This window comes from Haliaeetus albicilla, chromosome 9 (assembly GCF_947461875.1).
Source record: "Haliaeetus albicilla chromosome 9, bHalAlb1.1, whole genome shotgun sequence".
In the NCBI taxonomy this organism is placed as follows: Eukaryota; Metazoa; Chordata; class Aves; order Accipitriformes; family Accipitridae; genus Haliaeetus; species Haliaeetus albicilla.
This window is the reverse complement of record NC_091491.1, coordinates 43957820-43977279: the sequence shown is the minus strand read 5'-3', so window position 1 is coordinate 43977279 and position 19460 is coordinate 43957820. Positions and strand designations below refer to the sequence as shown.

The 19460-nt window shown below is 52.3% G+C and overlaps 2 protein-coding genes and 1 long non-coding RNA gene across 3 annotated transcripts in view; 1 reads left to right on the top strand and 2 right to left on the bottom strand.

Moving 5' to 3' along the window:
• The window catches only part of SIAH2 (siah E3 ubiquitin protein ligase 2), a 10405-nt gene extending 5971 nt beyond the window's left edge, over nucleotides 1-4434 (bottom strand). The window contains exon 1 of the mRNA XM_069792989.1: nucleotides 4015-4434. Coding sequence (XP_069649090.1) covers nucleotides 4015-4413 — 399 coding nt within the window. The 5' untranslated portion in view covers nucleotides 4414-4434. The remainder of the gene's footprint in view (nucleotides 1-4014) is intronic.
• Nucleotides 4081-10511, top strand: LOC138686924 (uncharacterized). The gene is made up of 4 exons (XR_011326269.1): nucleotides 4081-4207; nucleotides 5321-6545; nucleotides 7752-7888; nucleotides 7992-10511. It is a non-coding gene; the product is annotated as an uncharacterized lncRNA (long non-coding RNA).
• Nucleotides 7895-19335, bottom strand: MINDY4B (MINDY family member 4B). The gene is made up of 12 exons (XM_069792994.1): nucleotides 17917-19335; nucleotides 17639-17666; nucleotides 16867-17013; nucleotides 15115-15234; nucleotides 13546-13637; nucleotides 12629-12794; nucleotides 12114-12179; nucleotides 11505-11575; nucleotides 10577-10649; nucleotides 10105-10257; nucleotides 9814-9994; nucleotides 7895-8183 (listed from the first exon to the last, which is right to left on the bottom strand). Exons 1-12 carry the CDS (start codon nucleotides 18021-18023, stop codon nucleotides 8041-8043), a joined length of 1347 nt encoding a protein of 448 aa, XP_069649095.1. The 5' UTR covers nucleotides 18024-19335; the 3' UTR covers nucleotides 7895-8040.
• Between the last annotated feature and the right edge of the window lie 125 nt (nucleotides 19336-19460).

The following is a 19460-nucleotide window of genomic DNA, read 5'->3' as shown; positions in this document are numbered from 1 at the left end:
ACTGTAATTCTTTCTTAAAGCATTTTAAGAAGAACAACCCTCAAAGTAACTAGAGCCACAGGCAACACCAAATCCCCATTTTCTGTTGGCTCTGCACTGTTGTGTCTCAGTCCTACTTATTTCGAGTGCCATTCATAGTTGTCTCTGGAAGTGCAGGGTCCTCCTCTGGACAGACCACTGTCTCTATTTGTTCTTTCGCATTTTCTGGAACTCTGACTTCCCCCTCGCCTCCCAAAAGCTTACATCAGGTTCCCTTAACGTGGTAAAAACCACAGGTGAGTCAGACCAGGGCCAGGCCCTGGTGCATGGTCAGCTGCCGCGTGCCGGCTGCAGAGCGGGGCAGTTCTTGCCAAAACCCCTGGTGCTGCTGCAGCACCCAGTGGACGCCCACCACCGAGGGGCACGGTGGGCCACCTCCCCGCTGGCTGGCTGCGACCTACATAACACCGACTGAGAATTACAGCCCTGACGGCGTGTTGCTGTTTCTGTGCCCAAGAAGTGAGAGCGAAAAGTGTTAACGTGTGCTAATTTCACTTTGCGGCTCTTGGGAACAGTGAAAGCAGGAGAGCAGGAATTGCTCATGGCAAAAAAAAATCCACATAAAAGAGAGGGTGTGCGAGGGAAGAGGAGCAGAGACTTATCTACGCCTCTGCGAGGAGCTTCTGGGTGCCCGACGAGTGAGGGGCGGAGAGCTCGCGAGCAGATGCTGGTGCGCGGGGAGGATGCACACTCCCACACCGGTCATACCGCAGCACGGTCTGGGATGCGGGGCTCCGAGCGCACCATGTTTTCGGGTCTGAGCTAGACAACTCACAGGTGCACGTGTGACCGCAGCAGCATGGCGTGGGGGAACCTGACATCCTGCTGGCAGTGCTGCCCAGTGCCCCTGTGCGCAGCTGAGGCCGGGGGCTGCCCCGGCCGTCCCCTCCCACGCGCTGCAGCCCAGGGCTCCTGCCTGTGCTAGCATCTCGCCAGGTAGCTGCGAGGTGCAGCACGCCGACCACTGCTGGTTCAGTCCCTCTCCAGCTCTCCCAGCTCTAAACTGGCTTGCAGGCACTGTATCGAGAAACCAAACCAAGCCCCGAGCTGGCGTGAGCCCAGTCCGCGACCTCCTGCTGGCTGCAGCAGCAGCCTCTGATGTGCCGACCAGCACAGACCTGTGCCTTGGGTTACTGCAGAGACCACCAAAACACCCCCGGGTCAAGGCAAAACACTCACAGCCCCGTAACCAAGATGCTGAGCTGCCCGATCCCCAGCACATTGTAAACCTCACCAGCATCCCTCCTCCTCTGGGTCACTGCTTTGAAGAGCACAACGTCAACCACAGGAGTAATACTGGGAGGAATTTTTGGAAATGCTCTTTTCTTAACTGGCTGACATCTGCTGGCCTTCTTATTTATCTTTAGAGAACGCCAAACTGGAGGAGTGTTTACAGCTGATGCACCTGAACCAGAACTTGCCTGACAGACACAGGGATTGCTATTCAGTTCTCCCAGGGGGATATGGCATGGGGGTGTGTGTATGTTCTTATACATACTTCTCTTTGTTGGTGCTTACTTCTCGAACCATGGAGAAAGTAAACCTCAAGGGGTGAAGAAGCCAATCCCATAATTAAGGGCTTAAGAAATCTTCCTCTTACCAAGCGAGTAAAGTAACATCTGACAGGTAAAGTTAGGAACATCTCATCTTCTTCTCTTTACAGGGGAGAGTCTGTAGGCTTTTTTCCTCCTTCTCCCACACTTTGTTTACCCCCAAAGCGTGGGGATGAGCAGGCAGGAGTCCTGCCTGGCAGTTCAGCTGCTGGACAGACTGGCATCCTGCGGGCAGCAGAGCTGCACCTCGGTGCAATGAAGGGCTGTGAGGACTCTGGTCCGGGGAGCCGCTCCAGCCTGGATACATCTGTTTCATTAAGGACAAGCAGGGAAAACTAGCTGCCACAGACGAGACCGACAAGAGACTTTAGAAAACGAGAACTAGGCCAGCGTTTCAGTGAAAAACCCGCGCCGGCTGTTTGTATTCCCTTGGGCTCAGACTGGGTCACAGCTGGGCGTGTGGCTGGCTGCACTTGTTGCTGTGTTCAGCAGAGAGGACCTGTGTCCCACCACTGCGCTCCATCTGTTACTGCCACCGTGAGGTTGACCCCCGTTCAAGGGCAAGTGGTAAAACAGCCCCACACTATGAAAAGCTCCGCAAGGCAGCGATCCCATCCCGTGACCCAGCCAGCCCCCTGAGGCAGACGGGGCTTTCACCACCGACCACACCATGCTGCAAGAATCGACACAGACGATTCCCTCTGGAGGTGCCGTTACTCCCTGCGCATCCTTAGTGATGCTCCTGCGGGCCGGCCGGGGAAAGCTGCTGCTAGGGACTGGCTTTTCCAGGCAGAGGTGGCGAGTGCCTGCTCGCAGCTCTCACCGGAAAGCTCGCCACGTGCTGCTGGAGCCCAGCAGGGCCCGCTCTGGCTGCATCGGTTCCACTGCCAGCCTGACCACAGTTCTCCATGGACAGCTCTATATTTTAAAACTTTCTTCTCACATTCCACATCAGCGATGGCTCCAGCAGTTCCTGTATCTGTCCCTCCATCACTTCAGCCTGTGGTTTTAAAGTGCTTTTGATATTACAGAGGTATGAGGATCAAGGGGCTCCAGGAAGATAGAAAAAGGGCCTATTCAGCATTGCCTGCGTGTACGTATCTATCTGCCATCCTGGTGAATGTCTATTAGGAAGGATGTGCACTTTAGAGCAGTTCATCTAGTTCTTTTAAATAGAAAACTCACTTAAAAAAAAAAAAAGAGATTTAAATGTTTAATCTGAATATGTGAAATAGTGCTGAGAGAGAACAGACTTGAAAAAAGAATAATTCAGATGTAATTACTGACCTGACAGCTTACCAGCCCCTGCCCTTCCAAAGGAGGGCTGCAGAGAACTAACAAGAGGGACATGAACAGAACTTCTGCTACCTCCATAAAACCCTTTTTTAAGACTGAGCACCAGCATAGCTTAAAATAACTAGGGGGGGGGGGGGAAGTCTGTCCTTTTTATCTACTGATTATGCCAAATACTAGGACAAAATTTAGAGCCGGATTTTCAGTGAATTAGAAAGAATCACTAGAACTTTTGCTTTTAAAGGCTGGTGGCGCTCCCATCATCTTATTTTACTTTAGAAACCTGCGGAACCATGAAACAGGCTCATGGAGGCCAGCAAGTGCCTCCTTTTACTGTTCAGTGTTTATGACGGGGAAGAAAGAAAGGGAGGAAGGGGACTCTGACCCGCAGAGAATGAAGCTGCAGAGCTACAGCTTTGCTGTCTGCAGTGGGTCTGGACAAGTCCCACGTGCTGGTGTGGGAGGAGACGCCTCAGGTGTCTTCAGCGTGGGCATTATTGTACATGCCAAATCATCACCTTCTACAAACTGCCAAGTGAACCTGCTATTGCTTACGTTGGATGAACCTTAGAAAGCGCCTTAAAGTCTTCTCGTGAGCTGCAATGTTTCTCTATCGAACTAGCAACGAAGGCGAGACATAAGCCCAGCGGGAAATTCTGCATCGCTCTGCTCTCCCCTCCTCAGTCCGCTCGGCGTGCAAATCCGAGGCCAGCACAGAGGCGGCCAAACACGACACTGTACCTACCCCAGCTGGTTCGCAGGGTTTTGGAAGTGAAAGACCACGAAGGTAGAGGATTCTTTGCCGTTAAAAGAAACAACCACAAACCAAAAAAAACCCCGACCCGCCACGCTTCGAGGCCGCGTTTATACCGAAACACCCAAATGAGTAAGCTTTTCCGCTGCGCTTTTATTTTTTTTTTGCGGAGGGGGAACCTAACCTGACTGCGAGCCACCAACACCCAAACTTTGCCACTCGGACAGAAAGTTTTTTTTCCCCTTTTTTACTAGGGGAAAGCGTTGAGACAGAAGGCAGGGGGATGGGGATGGGGGGGGGGGCCCGGGCGGCCCGGTAGGGCCGCCCGGGCCCCCCCCCCCATCCCCATCCCCCTAAAAAAACCCCTCTCCTTACCTTGCAGGGGAAGAGCACGGCCGAGGCCACCTTCTCCATGGCCAGGTTCCTGATGCTGGGGGTGAGGGAGCCCCGGCAAGTGGGGCAGAGGCTCAGCTTCTGCCTGCATTGATTGCAGACCAGATGCCCGGCCTGACACTGGAGGATGGGCGGCAGCACATAGTCGAAGCAGACGGGGCACTCGAAGAGCGAGGTCAGTTCGTGATGCTGCTGCTGTTGCTGCTGCTGCGGCGGCGGCGGCGGAGGGGGGGGAGGAGGAGGAGGAGGAGGGGGGGGAGGCGGCGGAGACGCCCCGCCGGGACCCGGGAGGACGGCGGCGGGCACGGCGGGGGACGGGGCGTGCTGCTGCTTGCCGCAGGGTTTGCTAGCGCCGGGGCCGGCGGAGGACGGGCGGCTCATCGCGCCGGGCCGCCGGAGGGAGGGAGGAGGGAGGGAGGCGGCGCTGACGGCAGCGGCGGCTGCGCGCGGCCTCCGCCCCGGTCCCGGCATGCTCCGGGCGGGCGGGGCCTCCGCCGAGCGGCGGGAGCGGCGGGGACGGCGGGAGGAGGAGGAGGAGGGAGGGCGGCGGGGCGGTTGCGCGGGGAAGAGGAGCTGTCCGCGGTAATTGAACGCCTGTCGGCGGCGGCGGTGATTAAGCGCCTGTCGTTCCGTGCCCAGAGCCTTCCGAGCGAGGAGTGGGGGCCGGTCCGGGGGCTGGCGGAGCGTGGGGTGCCGTGCGAGGGACGTCTCCCCTCGGGGGTGCGAGGGACGTCTCCCCTCACGGGTGCAAGGGACATCTGCGAGGGACGTCTCCCCTCGGGGTGCGAGGGACGTCTGTGAGGGACGTCTCCCCTCGGGGGTGCGAGGGACGTCTCCCCTCACGGGTGCAAGGGACATCTGCGAGGGACGTCTCCCCTCGGGGTGCGAGGGACGTCTGTGAGGGACGTCTCCCCTCGGGGGTGCGAGGGACGTCTCCCTCAGAGGTAGGTGTGAGGGATATCTCCCCTCGGGGGCTGCCTTTGACTCCTCGGTGGGTGGGTGGTCGCCGCCGAGAATCGCACCCGCCAGCACGCGTGGCTACGGACCCGTGGGATCGCACTGGGATAACGGAGGTGACTCCTGCAAACGGGAGCGGGCGTTAGGAGAGCTGGGCGCAGGCCGATGCGATGCTTACGGGGCGGGTTGCAGTGGTAAAAATGTGAGAAAGAACAATGAAAAGTGTTTTGGGCTCTTTTGAAGTGTTACATAGAATGAGATACTTTCTTAGTTCTGATTTCATGTGTGGGGACCAGACAAGGAAAGAAGTTGGGCTGTTTTCGTTCCCCAGATATAAACTTCACTGGAGAAGTGACGACGCTGAAGTCTCAGGACAGAAATCTTCCAAAATCCCCTTCCTATTATAGCAAGATTGAGGAATAAAGAAGAGTGTTTGCTCGTAGATGGTGGAGTAATCATAAAATTACACTTAAAATCTTCACCAATGTCTCACCAAACCAGTTCCCGTTAAAACTGAATTCACAACAGAAAGCGAAACTCTTGATAACTAACTGCTGGGAAAAAAAAAGTTTAATAGATTCAGACATGGTATAATTGAGACATTTGTACCATTTTCTCTAGAAATTATATGGACGTATGATATATAGACTAAAAAAGACTACTGAGTTATTAAGGCTTTGAGGAAGTTCCCTCTTTTTTATCTGTAGGTTTTATCAAAACAAAATGGGAAACTTGGGTTGCAAAAGCTGTTGAGAAACTTTGCCATAGGCATATGAGTGTGTCTTTTGAGATTAGAAAATCAAAGTTAACAGTCCCTGAGATTCTAGTCTGCATCCTGGAGTGCTGAGTCCTTTCCCGCCCTGATCCCACGACCTGGCATGAAAACAAGGCCAGAATAGTCCTGTGGTCTTGGAGAAGACCTCTGACTTGGTTTGTGGTTTATTATATGTTCTGTGGTATAGGGAAGAGGAAAAATAAGAGCCTTTTCACAAATAGACTGGAACGGTGTGGATGTTTATACAAATAAAATATGTTTTTTCTGTGCTTTCAATAATACAGGGTAATTTAAAAATATGTTATTTAAGCTATATATATATAATTATATTTTTTAAAGGTCAGAATGTGGCTATCCCACTTTTTTTCAGCAGCCCCAAAGACTCCTCTTAAATAAATAATGTACAAAATAGTTTTTAGAAGGTTGGTGTCTGGTTTAAAGATGCTCTGAATAGAGACCATTTCTTCTGCTTGGAATAAATGGGGAAGCACAAGTCAGACTGAGCTGGTCAAGTAAGTGCCAGAAAGGTATGAGGCTGCCACCGACTTCCCCGGTTATTGATCCTCTGCTAAAAAAGACCCTGGTCTCTGGAGATAACCGTAGCCTGGCTCCCTGCAACGCCGTAGGTTACTGTGTCTATGCCATAGGAATAATTGTTTGCAGCAAAAAGGTGATTTGTAAAACGGTGGTAAATGGAGCCATGAGCTCTGCTTGTCTCCTCTGCAGCTTCAGACCCCACCACCCATCGTGACCAGCTCCGTGCAGGAGAGGGACCTTGCGGGTGACGGACGTTTCCACCACTTTCTGAAGCTGCGTGGCCGGGATGGGGAGGGCGGTGGGTGGGTGGCTGGGAGGGACGCGGCAGCACCCAGCTGAGACTTAACATATGCTGGCACATCCACGCAGGGAAGAGCTGACATCTTCCCTACCTGCCAGGAAAGTCAGCGTGCAGCCCCCACGGGCAGCCCTCGGTGCTGCTGGGTGGGCAGCGTGTCCCCCCCAGTCTGGCAGGAGGTTCTGGTGGGATGGGGGCACAGGGTGCCCTCCTGCCTGCAGGCAGGCTGCCTGTCACCTGCCCGCACCCTCCAGCTCTGGCTTGTGCTGGTAGCTCTGCGGCCGGCACTGGGCGCTGCCGTCTTGCCAGTGCCCCCCAGCTTTTGGGTGCTGCCAGCCCTGCCCCAGGCCCTTCTGTGTGGTGCCTGTGCCTGGGCGGTGGTGGCATGCCTGTCACAGTGTCACCGGGGCTGAGGGTGCCGGGGGGCTGCAGCGCTTCGGCTAAACCACAGCTCTGCAGCGGAGATGCCACGCGCTCAGGGGAGCTCTGAATTTAGCAGAAACTGAAGAAGGGGGAGGGAAGTAATGACAAGCGCAGACCCCATGTTAGCTTGCTCACCAGCAGGCTCCTCGCCCTGACTGGGCTGAATCTCAGGCTGGTTGTGACCACTTTTTAATTCAGATCAAATAATATAAACCAAACTTCTGGACTGCTTGCAGAAAGGTTTGTTGTTCTCAGTACAGCTGTCATCAGCAACGCACATTTTGGTATGACTAATAGGTCTTTTTTGGGTGATGTCTATAAAAAAGGAAGTGGAAAGTTGTTAATGTGAGTGAGGAGCGATGTGCCCTGCCTGTGCTCGCCAGGCTGCCACAGGTGCCAGGACTTGGCCACACTCAGAGTCAGTAAAATTGTTGAAATCACAGCAAGGAGCACCTCATGAGACTTTCTTTTGCCTCGGTGCCCATGTACGAGCTGTGCTTCCCTGCTGGTGTGTGGGATGCAGGGTAGCTCTGTGAGCCAACCCGGCCGGGGTCTGCACTTGAGCTGTCGCTGAAGCAGGAGAGAGACCCGGATGCAGAAGTCACAGCTGCAGGGAGCTGGGAGGAAACCTTACTTGTTGCAAACAGCTAAATTAGTTGCACACACTGGATTAAATAAATTAGATGCACACAGTATTGTCAGTGCTCAATATCGATTTCATTTCCACAGCACTCAAGAGACACCTTGAATTCTCTAACATCTCTGCCTGGCACGGAGAAAGGCAAATTCCCACTCTCTTTGCTTTTTCTGCCAGCTGTCGTGGGAAGCAGAAGAACCTGCATCCTACCACCTGGAGAATGTGTGCAGTAAGGCAGTGTTGCTAGCGCCTGTTCCTCAGGGGCGCAGGCTTTCACAGCGCTCCAGGCGCTGAAGGCTGTTTTATGGGTGAAAGTGTTTTTTCTCCTCCAGACCACAGTGTTTGGTGGAGTCAGCAGCAACTGGGAGATGCGGGGACTCCTCAGAAGAAGGGGTCTGTCCCGTTCCAGCTGACGGTCGCGCCTGCCCACTTGGTCCTGATTGCCATCTCCACGGACGGACGCCTCTTCTCTGGGCCGCTTGGGTCTTCGCTTTGGTCCTCTTCCCAGTGATGCGAATGAGTGTCTGAAAAGGAAACGCAGTTAAAAAAAAAGGTCTAAAAAACCCAACCCCCCTTAAAAAAGTTTCCGAAAAGGTTAAAAGCAGAACTGGCTGGATTGCTGCAGGTGTGCTGCCCACCCTGCCCCAGGAGGGAGCTCGGGGCAGCACTGACTTGGCCTCCCCTGTCTGGTGGGGGCGGCCGCCCCCGCCGTGTGGGCCCCCATCTCAGGAAATTCAGGTGCTATAAATACAGCTCTCGATTCCTTGCAGGGTACATTTGCATATTGTTTTCTGAACACATATGCACATCCTTATCTGCAGCCATGCTGCCTATCATGACTGTGAATCTCGATTCACCCTTCTTTCCTGCAAATTCAGCCTTTAGTGTAATGTTTTCAAGTTTCTTACTTTACTTTAAATGCCGTAGTGAAAGGAGAGCGAGGTAAAGGGGCTGGGCATTCACAAAGTGAAGGTCAATGGTGCACAGTGGCACAGAGAAACAAGAAACTCGCATCCTAAGCACGGAGCCTGGTTTGCAACCCAATTGATACTACAAGGAGCAGTTCACTCCTCCTGGTGTGGATTTAAAACTTGAGGGGAATGAGGGCCATGGTGGCACCTGGCTGCTGGGCAGGAAAATACCAACTTAAGTCTAAGTTAGATGCTGAAAACAGGCTGTTAACCCATCCTGCATGCCAGCATCACTGCATTAGAAGTAGGTTTATTACAAATTTGGAATTAATCATGAAACAATTCTGCTTCCTGTTTTATTTAAACTTTGCACTTACAGGAACGCTCTCTCCTGGGATTTGTCCCATGGGAGGGGTGGGTGTCTGTGGGTTTTCCTTCTCCTACTGGTTGTTCTAGGACACTTAGTCAGCAGAGCATTCATATTGGACTGATGGGGGCTTAACAGCAACGGAAGATGAAACACGGTTTTAAACAGGACATCTGTATCAAGTATTTAACGCAGAAGCGCCAGCTGCATCTTGTGTCCTGAAGAACTGTCCCTTCCCCAATACAAGCTCTTTGGCCACATCGGGGAGTAGGGGAAGAAATGGCGAAGTCCTGAGTGGGCCCCATGCTGGGACGAGACCGCGGGCTCTGTGCCCAGGGAGGTGAGCCCAGTGGCTGCCCCCGCTGCGTGCTCCACGGGTGGGATGGACTCTGTCCCGCTGGCGGCTCAGCCGGCGCCTGCCCACCGGAGCCCCGCTCACCCCCGGCACTGGAGGACGGCACGGCCTCAGCTTCGCCCGGTGCTGAGCACCCACCATCCCCAGGAGCCAGCTGGGGGCTGGGGGGCGGGTGGCACTGAACCGGAGTTTACGCAGGGACTCGGGAGTTATTACTTCTATAGAAAACACTCCTATAGCTCTTCCCAGCAATGGGCCGCCTGCTTGAGAGCATTACGCCTTCCAAAATGGCCAGGGTCCTTTCAAAGCCAGGTTTTTATTTGTGTCTTTTTACGCTATTGTTCGGAGGAGGCTCCTCACTTTCCGGAAAGGTTAGTAACATATACAGTGTATGTATGTATACATTAAATACAGAACAATTCGATGTGCAACCCACCTAGCTGCACACATACAGGGTTCTATGCATGGTCCGTATGCGACATCCATACCCCATATCCTCCCCCGGCAAGCTCGGTGCGTACCTATCGTTAGATGGGCTGTTGTTGTCTGCTCCTGCTGCCCGTTGTAGAAGTACAGGTGGAAGACCCTCTCCCTTTTCCAGTCGGAGAGGAGCAGGCTGTCTGTCCCGAAGAGAACGCTGTGCCTGCCGGAGATGCCGCACAGCCAGACGGGCAGCCGAGGTGTCCGCAGCCGAGGGCTCACCTGGGCAGAGGGGGTGAAGCCCGGCGTTCAATGCCCTCCTTGTCCCCGAAGCCGTGGCGTCTGGCGTGCGGGTACGGCCCCCCCAGCCGCGGGGCCGTGCCAGCTCTCACCTGCCGCTCCGCCTGCGCCCTGCCCCAGCGCAGGTAGCCCACCGGGACCCGCTGCCGCCATGCCTCGACGCCCGCGCCGCTGGGACCCGGCTCCTGGCCACCATCGAGCTGGTGCGGGCTCGCTCGCCCCGTTAGGAGGAGGCTGAGCACAGCCTGCGGGGAAACGGCCCATGGTCATGCCACGAGGCAGCGGGGAAAAAGGCCTCTGCAAAATGGCAACTGGCGTCCCGCTCCCAGCTCTGTCGTGCCTGTTGCGAGCAGAGGAACGCCAGACTACCTGTGGCTTTATTATTATTGTTATTATCATCATCGTCATCCATTTTGTAAATGGACAGTCACGATTAAAATTTGCAAAATATTCTTCTGTGGCCTTATGCTTTTTTTTTCATTGGAGTAACAAGAGAGAATTTTTTCCTAAATCAAATGTAATGATAGTAAAAGAAGAAAATTTGAGAAATTAGGCTAATCTTACCTGTGTACAGGTGATGTTTCCAAAACTGAATTTTAACAGAGGAGTTGCTGCGCAGCCTAAATCTTCTTGGACCCTGTATGACCAAGCACAAAGTGTTACGGCAGCATCCGGATCAGTGCCTGAGGTGGTCGCTGTACATCCCTGTCTGATTAACAGCAAAGATGAGGAAATTCCGGACTCCTTTATTTCTCTTTGCTGTTGCCACAGTAGTGCTATCCTGACACAGCAGTTCTATGCTCAGCTGGAGCTCTTGCACTTCAGATCTGTTCCCATTAAAATTCAAATTCAGGGTCAGATTCAAACCCCCTGCAGACGGAGCCGGGATCTCCCTCACTGCAATTACTGCTGGAAGGCCTCCATTGCACCCAGGTGTAGCCTGAACACAACTATTTGAAGTAGCGGTGCAATTTTTTTGCTAAGTAGCTATCATAGTGTCACATTAGTATAAATCATGGTTTCTATTGGTATAAATATGCCTCTGTATGTTTCTAAAGCATCTTTACCCAAATCTAATTACATCAGGTTTAGAAAGACCGTATCAGTCACCTCTGCCAGCATAGTCACACTGGCAGAATTCTTCTGTGTTTAAATAAACTTCTTGTGATTTTCCTGTTTAAGTTTAATTGACTGTGACAGTGACTATTGCCGTCAGTGGGATAACTCCTGGTTTTACACAGTGCGTTGTTTTTGCGGTGTATGCAGAGGGTTTCTCTCCTCTCTGCTGCCCCTCCTTGCCTGCTCCTGGATGTGCAGGCAGATGCTCGGGGTGTACAATTATCTGTAGCTGTAAACCAGCCAGCTGCATCTGCGTCTTGGACAGCTGCTTCTCCACATTCGACTGAGAATGGACGTTTAAGTAAAACAAGGAAAAGACGGTTTCAGAAGATGTAACTAAACTAGAGGAAAATGTTTAAAAAATGAAATATACCTTGCAAGTGTCCTAGAGAAAATTAAACTGTATAAAAATAGGATCACTCCATGACTTCCTTCGCCTTTGAACTGGAACAAGAAATAAGTAATCACAAGGGGAGGAATTATGGCAGGTATATGATGTTTAATTAAAACAATTCCTCTGCTTTAATACAACCTTAGGTGACTATGTTGAGCCAAATGAATAAGGTGTTATTCTGGGAAGATTTTGTAACTAATATTGTTGAATAGGATCAGATGGAAAAAAACAGAAAGAAGAAATTTCCAGTCATTGGCTAAACTGGTTTTGTACACTTTTTTTTCACAGATTTTTGCTAAAGTTGCAAGGAACTGTATTTTGTATTTGTGTAATGTACAAAACGCTGCTGCTGTTTACTCAGTGTTTGTGGACTGAGAGTGCTGCTATCGGTGGGTGAAGTCCCAGGGATTTTAGTGGGAGCAGGATAGGAAAAGTTAAAACTGATCCATGCACTAACTGTATGTTAACAGTCTGAATGTCCTGCTGAAGGTGATACCATTGATCTCTACGAGGTCCACTTTTGAATGGGAAATAAGATGTAAGCAAGCAAAAAAAATAACCAGAATAAAGCAAATATCCCATACTTACACAGTTTATATGGTCAAAGATGAACTCCTGAGCTGCTGCTTTCTCAGAGAACTCAAACAGCTGGATCTGTCGGGCATGAGTGTAGGGGAAGATGTTGTAAAGGAGACATTAATTGTACCAAAAAGCCAAGCTTTTTAATCCAGTGTTTCCTTTAGACAAATGAAAGAATAATGCAAGAGTCTACTCTGCCCCTTCCTAAACTGAGGAGTTCAGCTCTATACAAAGAGTTAGTGGAACAGCTTTACGTTAACTGCTTTCTCCTTTTTACGGGAGAAGAAAGATCAGCCTTTAATGAAAGGGAACGGCAGCCTCTGGGCTCACCTAAAGCCTCTGTGAGGAGGCAGAAGTGTCTTACAGGCTGCAGCTGGGATGTGGGTCTGAAGTGCTCACAATTTGTGATGTACCGTGAGTTAGGGAAGAGGTTTATGAGATTTGACGTTGCTTGCCTTGAGAAATTTCAGGCCAAACATGTCTTTAAACAAAATCCTGTTTGCAGAAGGCGTTTTCGTACTCACTCTTTCCGTGAAGTTGTCGGCTTTGTAGTCTTGGCTTGGCGTAACGTGGACAGCTGCGGTGACGAGGCAGACCACCGCTCTCCCACCTCCTCCTGCTGCCCACAGGGTGTCTGCCAGGGCTGCAGCCAGCGCCTCCCCTTGCTCCTGCCGGCTTATCCTGCACAGCCTGCAGTGCAGGAGACAGGGGCGAGGGTCCGTCCTCAGGGATGCTGAGAGACCCCAGCCCCGAGGCTGAACCTGAGTGTGAAATGGGCCCCTTCCCAGGGAGGGCTGGATTGGACCCCAGAGGTCCTGCCCTGCCTGGGGTATCTGGTGGCTGGGAGGACCATGCAGCCACAGGTGGGAATGCAAAGACCCGAGGGGATTTGTGGAGAAGGCAGCTGCGCGTCGAGCCGTGCCCATCGTCCTTCAACTTCCCACTCTTCGCTCAGCGCCGTCGCCGCTGCTAGCGTGGACATGCCTCCCGGGTGCTGGGGCGACGCGTCTGCCGCGGGGGCTTTCATCCCGGCTGGGGCTGCTGCGTGGATGTCCCCGGCACCCAGGGCTGAGCTCTGCCTTCCCCTTCCCAAAGTTGCCCACGGTGCGCTCGGCACCCGGGGCTGGCGTCGGCCGGCAGCCTGGTGAGCAGCTGTGCAGCGTTGATGCTGCCCACGTGCTGCCGCAGGCTGGGACCGCGGCACCGGGGAGCGGGACGAGGGAGCAAGCGCCGCTGTTACAAAACCAAACATTTTGGTGGGAAAAAGCCTTGTCTGGGAGACGGACAAGAATTGCTCCTGCGTGCAAATTCCCACCTGTAGCTGCAAACCTGAACTTGGGTCTAGTTTGGTTGAACTTAGAGGCTGGTGCTAGTCTGTCTTAGTCCAAATAATGCAAGGAAATAGTTTCCATATGTCCCATGGGAAGGCTCAGCTTCTTACCTTTCCAGGTGAGTATATTCTGTGTTTCTTACAAAAAGCAGGTATTTGATGATGTGTGCTTGTACAGCCATCAGAATGGTTCTTGTTCCCCCCTAGAAACAGAAAGACAATGCTCCCCAGTGCTAAGGAGCCTGAACTAGCATGTCAGTCTCCGGGAAATAGCAGCAATCCCTGGCCAGTGTGAGCCATCCTGCTGTCAGTGTCAGGAGGGTAATTTTTCTTTTCTCCATGGGAAATCAGAAGCGCTGCTGACAGCTCCTGAGGTAAATGGAAAAGTAAATTGAAAAAGGTCTTATGTGCCTAAAACCAAGAAGCCTTTCTGCAAGAAAAGACTCCAGGGTGGCCCTGCCTGTGTGCTCCTGGGGAGGGGAGGTCCCGGGCAGGGGTCCCTCCCTTGCAGCGCTGCAGCCGCAGGGAAGGGCTCCAAGCTCCAGGTATCACGTATGCCTAGAAGCACCATGGCTTATTTTTTCTCTCCTTTAGCCTCACAGCAAAGGGACCAGGGTCTTGAGGCAGCATGGGGCTGACGTGGGGCAGTGCACGAGGGTGACCATGCCTGCTCCCAGCCATGCTGGCTGCGCACGTCAGGGCTGTCGTTCTCTCTGCAGCCACAGAGCCTCTGAACCCAGAGAGATTCACCTGCATTTGTAAAAAGCATTTTAGCCTCCTGGAGGGTTAAGGGTATTTGCAATTTTAAGTGTGTATCTTCTTTTTGGGGGCTTCTTCTTTTTGGGGGCCAGTATTATGATGGTAAATAAGGAAGAAGAAAACCTCCCTCTTTCAGTAAATGAAAGTTTAAGTAAACTCACCTGTTTGATTTCAAGGTGGGGCAGTAAGAAGTAGGTAACTGTAATTCCCCCCAAAATGAGGCAAGTACCACTTATTTGTGCCCACATACAGCAACCTGCTGCTTCTCTCTTGAGCCTTCACCTTGGAAGCATTTAATACCATGGTATTTAAAGTTTGTGTCTGCAGCATGCTGCTTGATCAGGACAGTTCATCCCGCTTCCAGACACGTTTCAGCATCTCCACTGCGAGGGCAGCTGGAGGTTTGCTCAGGACAGCTATGGTGTGTGGCTGCAGTTGGAAGCCCCTGTGGAGAAAGCTCAGCCGAGCAGATGTGCAGAGCATAGGGTACAGGCGTGGGGTGCAGGCGTGCAGAACCTAGTGTACAGGCATGGGGTGCAGGCGAGCAGAGCGTGGAGTTCAGACATGCGGGCTGTGGGGTACAGGCATGCAGAGCGTGACGTGCAAGCACGGGGTGCACGTGTGCAGAGCGTAGGGTACAGGCATGGGGTGCAAGCGTGCAGAGTGCGGGGTGCAGGCATGCGGAGCATGGGCTGCAAGTGTGGGTGCAAGCGTGGGTGCAGGTGTGAAGCATGTGGGGTGCAGGCATGCAGAGCGTGGGGTGCAGGTGTGGGGTGCGGGCATGCAGCGTGCAGAATGCAGGCGTGCAGAGCGTGGGGAGCAGGCATGTGCAGTGCTGAGGCACCCAGTGCTGGCTGCCAGCTCCCGCGAGTGTCCGAGACATTGAGGAGACAGTGCCAGTTGCTGCGCTGCCGCATTTACCTTTCCTGCCTCCAAAGCATAGGCCAGGTCAGAGTACGGCTCGCGAAACCTGAAGTACACCCTTGTCCATTCAAAGGTGAAGATGTGGAACACGTTTCCAAATAGGAGCTTTCGCAGGCTCTGCGGAGGAGGAGAAAGACGGGCTGGGTTCAGCTACCTTCACATCCCAGCGTCATAGAGGATCTTTAATGTCAAAGGGGCCTCGGGATACAGGTTCAGCGTGTGCGCTCATAGCCAGAGCAGTGTAAAATTATCTACCGAGAAGCAGGCTCCATAATTCCAAAGCAAAGGTGATGTTTGCAGTTAATTCAGTCATTTACTTCACTCAGCATTCAACCACTCCTGTGAAGTACAGTTGCAGTGTGTAAATAATTTATGTTTGGATACGCTACACCTTTTGGGGGAAGACCTGGGCAAGGCACTCGCTGTCACCAGCAACACATCTGGGGACAGAATTAAACATCTACGTTTGCCCATGCAACCCCCCTATACGGTGCCCGTGCAGCAGTGGACGGGGCGGCTGGGCACTGGTGGGAGGCAGAGGAGGGTTTGTCTGTGGCCTCCTCCTCGGAGGGCAGGCACGGCCATCGCTGAGCGTGTCCCGTGTCCAGGACCCGTCCAGCCATGCACAGCCAGCTCTCGGGTTGGCAGCTGAATTAAAAGAGAAAGTTAAAAAAAAAATCATGTGGCTTCCACCCAAAATAGAGATGCTTGCAGTCTCTAACTGTGTCAGTAAGTTTCATTTAGGGTAACTTTTAACACAAGCGCGTGGCTGGGAGGGCAGGCGGGTGCTGTTCACCAGGGCGGCTGCGGGGGTGATGGCCCCGGCTGCCCCCTCCCTCTCTCACTGGCTGGTGTGAGGGACCTGCCTGGGTGCGGGTGGCCGGGGGGGTGAACCTCTCTCCTGGCCTCACCCCCCACCACCCCCAGTCTGTGGACCCTGCCTGGGCCCACCTGGAACATTTTTCCTAATTATTTTTAATTTTGGTGAATGACGTATTGGCTGAGCAAAGTAAACCAAACAGACATCATGGTTCTTCCAGTTAAAAATTGCTTTGCCTCCAATGTGGGTGATTTGTGCAAGCGGGTCATGAACCGGAGAAGGTGGATTCATGTGAAGCTGACGGTAAGCGTGGCTATGTATCTAAATCCTTTCAGGACTTTTCAGGACCTTTTTGGATGCGCAGCCCTGTCCAGGCTTTCACCTCCAGTATTAAAGCCCTTGAGGTTTTCATTAATTTTGTGCTGAAGTGCTGGGGACTGGTTTGGTGTGGGAGGTCATGGGCAGTAAGGCCGGCACGAGCCCATTCTGCCATCACCTGCAGAACCCCCCCGAGCCTCTGGTGAAGGCTCTTCATAGGGGCAGCAGGCACCCCTCACTAGTGCTCTCGGAACCAGGTATTTGGGGGAGAGTAGCAATACCTTGCCGATCTCCTGAACTTCTGCCTCCTGTTCTGAGGCTATTCCCTAGGAAAGCACCGAAGAGCAGGGAAACATTACGCTTTGTCATTTGACCTGTTATCTAATGAGAATTATAGTATATCAGTTTTAAGGTTGTGTTGCAACCATGTTCTTTAAAAGTCTCATAAATAAATCATTGCAATTATATCCTTCTGTTACAGCTAACAGCAGGCTGCAGCCTTCAGCCCAGCAATGCTCTGAGCCTCCCGCAACGCCAGGTAAGGTTCCCGAGTTTCTTTCTTTTAACGAGATTAAATTACAGCTCATGCTTAATTCAGCAGGCCTGCTCACCGTTGCCATTTCCAAGGAGATGGGCTGGCCGCCCGTGTCTGGAGGGACCAGGAGGGCTCTGGGGACGGCGCAGGGGGGGTGAGACGGCCGCGGCCCCGTGGGGTCTCCAGCTCCGGGTGCTCCATCGCCAGCGCTGCCCTGGCCTCGCTGGACAGAGAGAGGAGCGGATGGTGCATCATCCCATGCTGCTGCCTTGCGTGCGCCCAAAGTTACCCCCCCACCCCAGTATTCCCAGTGGAGTGGGCACAACGACCCGGCAATGAGCTTAGAGAGGGGCAGGGCAGGCAGGAGATGTGCTGCCAGGAGCATTGGTGTGTTTGACTCCCAGCTTTTTTCGGTCATTACAGATACGACCCTACAAGCTAATGATTGTAATAAAGTAATGTTGTGTTTGTCTGAATTACAGGGAATAAACTTCAGTGCTTTCCAACCAAAAGACACAGCAGGTTTTCCAAATACTTGTATTTAAGAGACCTTAACTTGTTTTTTTCCCGTGTTCTAAAGCTGACCATGAAAACCGTAACTTTCAGACAGAAAGCTTAATTTATGTTGGACTACTCTGCCACTTTGATTGAGATCAGGAAGACATTCCTTTAAAATACCTGAAGAAAATGCGTGTTTCTTAAAGGAGGAGCATAAGAAATAAATCTCCGTAAACTGTCTGCTGTGCTGCACATATAGATGTGCAATTTCCTCAACATGCTAACCTGGTGGAACAGTTGCAAAAACCACTAGACAAATACAAAATGTTACCTTTTAGACAAACAGTTACCTGATGAGTTGTATTACTGATTTCCAAACTGAAAAGGGAAAATAAAATACAAATTAAAAAAACCCAACAGAGGCATTGCTAACGTATGAAGAAACAGGAGACCAGCCGGAAAAGAACCCCAAAAGAAAGGAAGAGTAAAAGCTGTAGTACTTGCATTACTGAGTATGTGAAGACCTTTCTCATGTAAGTATTGTAATAAAACATAACTTCAAAAATTATACTAGAAAAACCACCTGGAATTGAAAACATGTGATAATGAAGCAGAATAAAAATCTTACCCATGGAAACTAAAAATCTCTCTCCATTTATTTAGATCTGAAATTTTGCTGGCTATCTGCTCTAGCTCTGTCCGTGGCACGGTGTGCTCAGCCTCCCGGTCACCCATCCTCACCGCCTGCGCTCCGGCCGATGCTGAGGGATGCGGGCACTGGGACTGCTCAGGGGTGGCTCCCCCCCAGACACGCGGCTCTGCGAGGCATCCGAATCCCCTCTGCCTGTCACCTCCCAGGGCTCACTGTCAGCTCCCACTGCCACACCGGGATTAAATTTTCATTAGAGCCAGTCATAGTCTGTGTTTTTCTGTTCGCTGTATAAGGGGCATGAATGTTTAATGCCAGACACGGAGCTATATAAAGCTGACCGCAGCTATGTGCCTGCTCTGTAAGGGCTGGCTCCAGGCTCGGTGCAGGAGCAGGGGGCATTTTCCAGCTGCAGGGCTTCAGCTCCTCCGTGTGGGCTGACAACCAGTGGGACGGAATCTGGGCTGCGAGACCTGAGTGGGAAGTGTGTAGCTCAAGTCAAAAAAAAAAAGCAGACTCAGCAGGTGTCTGTACAGCCGAGGAAGTTCCCTGGGAAGATGAGCTGGAGAAAGGCAAAACCTGTGCAGTGATGTTCCCATGACTTCTGCTGCTTGCTGCGGCAAGGCTGGCATGCAGGGGCATGGGTCAGGCACTGCGCAGCTGAGCGGGGGAAAACCGGCTGGTTTTGTGCTGCTGGGGTCATGGAAATCTCAACATGGTTTTTTTCTTCTCTTCCAGTCTGTGAGAACGCAGTGACCGGGGGTATCTGTCTGAGTTTCAGTGGAAGAAACATGAGGTTGAGCTGATGTTAATGAGCTGAGCCTGGTGCACACTGGGGAGCTGCTCCGGGTTTCCCCAGGTGTGTCGAAGCTCAGTCTGCCCAGGGCAGCCATACGGTCCGGCTCTTGGCGGCTTTGCATTCTCTGCAGGGCCGTTTGGAACAGCTTGGCTCCAATCTTGGTTTATGAAAATGGAGACTATGCAGACCAGCCTGCACACAAGACATCAAATGCCCTTTTTATTTTGTCTTCCAGCTGAAGGAGCCGAGGCTTTAGTTGGTAAAAAGAGCTGCTCTCCTTTTTGGTGCTAGACAGGCTCCAGTCTTTCAGCTTCCTAAAAACTGACATAAAATCTCTCATCCCCTTTGCCTCTATTGGAGTAGCACTTCCTTTAGAGAAAGGGTGGAGTATCCACTAGGTTCCCAACAAATTGAGTGTAAAACACGCACTTCTGCTTGGGAAAAGGCTGGGGAAGAGCCGGGCAGGAGCATCGTACTGAGCGTGCCGGGGTGAGCCCCACCTTGTGCTCGCAGGGTGTCCTGGTTTCGGCTGGGAGAGAGTTAATTGTCTTCCTAGTAGCTGGTATAGTGCTATGTTTTTTGAGTTAGATATGAGAAGAATGTTGGTAACACTGATGTTTTCAGCTGTGGCTGAGTAATGTTTAGTCTAAAGTCAAGGATTTTTCAGCTTCTGATGCCCAGCCAGCAAAAAGGCTGGAGGGGAACAAGAAATTGGGAGGGGACA

Excerpts from the sequence above, each read along its gene's own strand:
- MINDY4B (XM_069792994.1), bottom strand. The coding sequence starts at position 18,023 with ATGGGTGACCGGGAGGCTGAGCACACCGTGCCACGGACAGAGCTAGAG. Across the intron at positions 10,258-10,576 it reads GAAACATCACCTGTACACAG|GCTGTGCTCAGCCTCCTCCT; the intron begins GTAAGATTAGCC and ends GTTTCCCCGCAG. Across the intron at positions 9,995-10,104 it reads GGGCGCAGGCGGAGCGGCAG|GTGAGCCCTCGGCTGCGGAC; the intron begins GTGAGAGCTGGC and ends CCCTCTGCCCAG.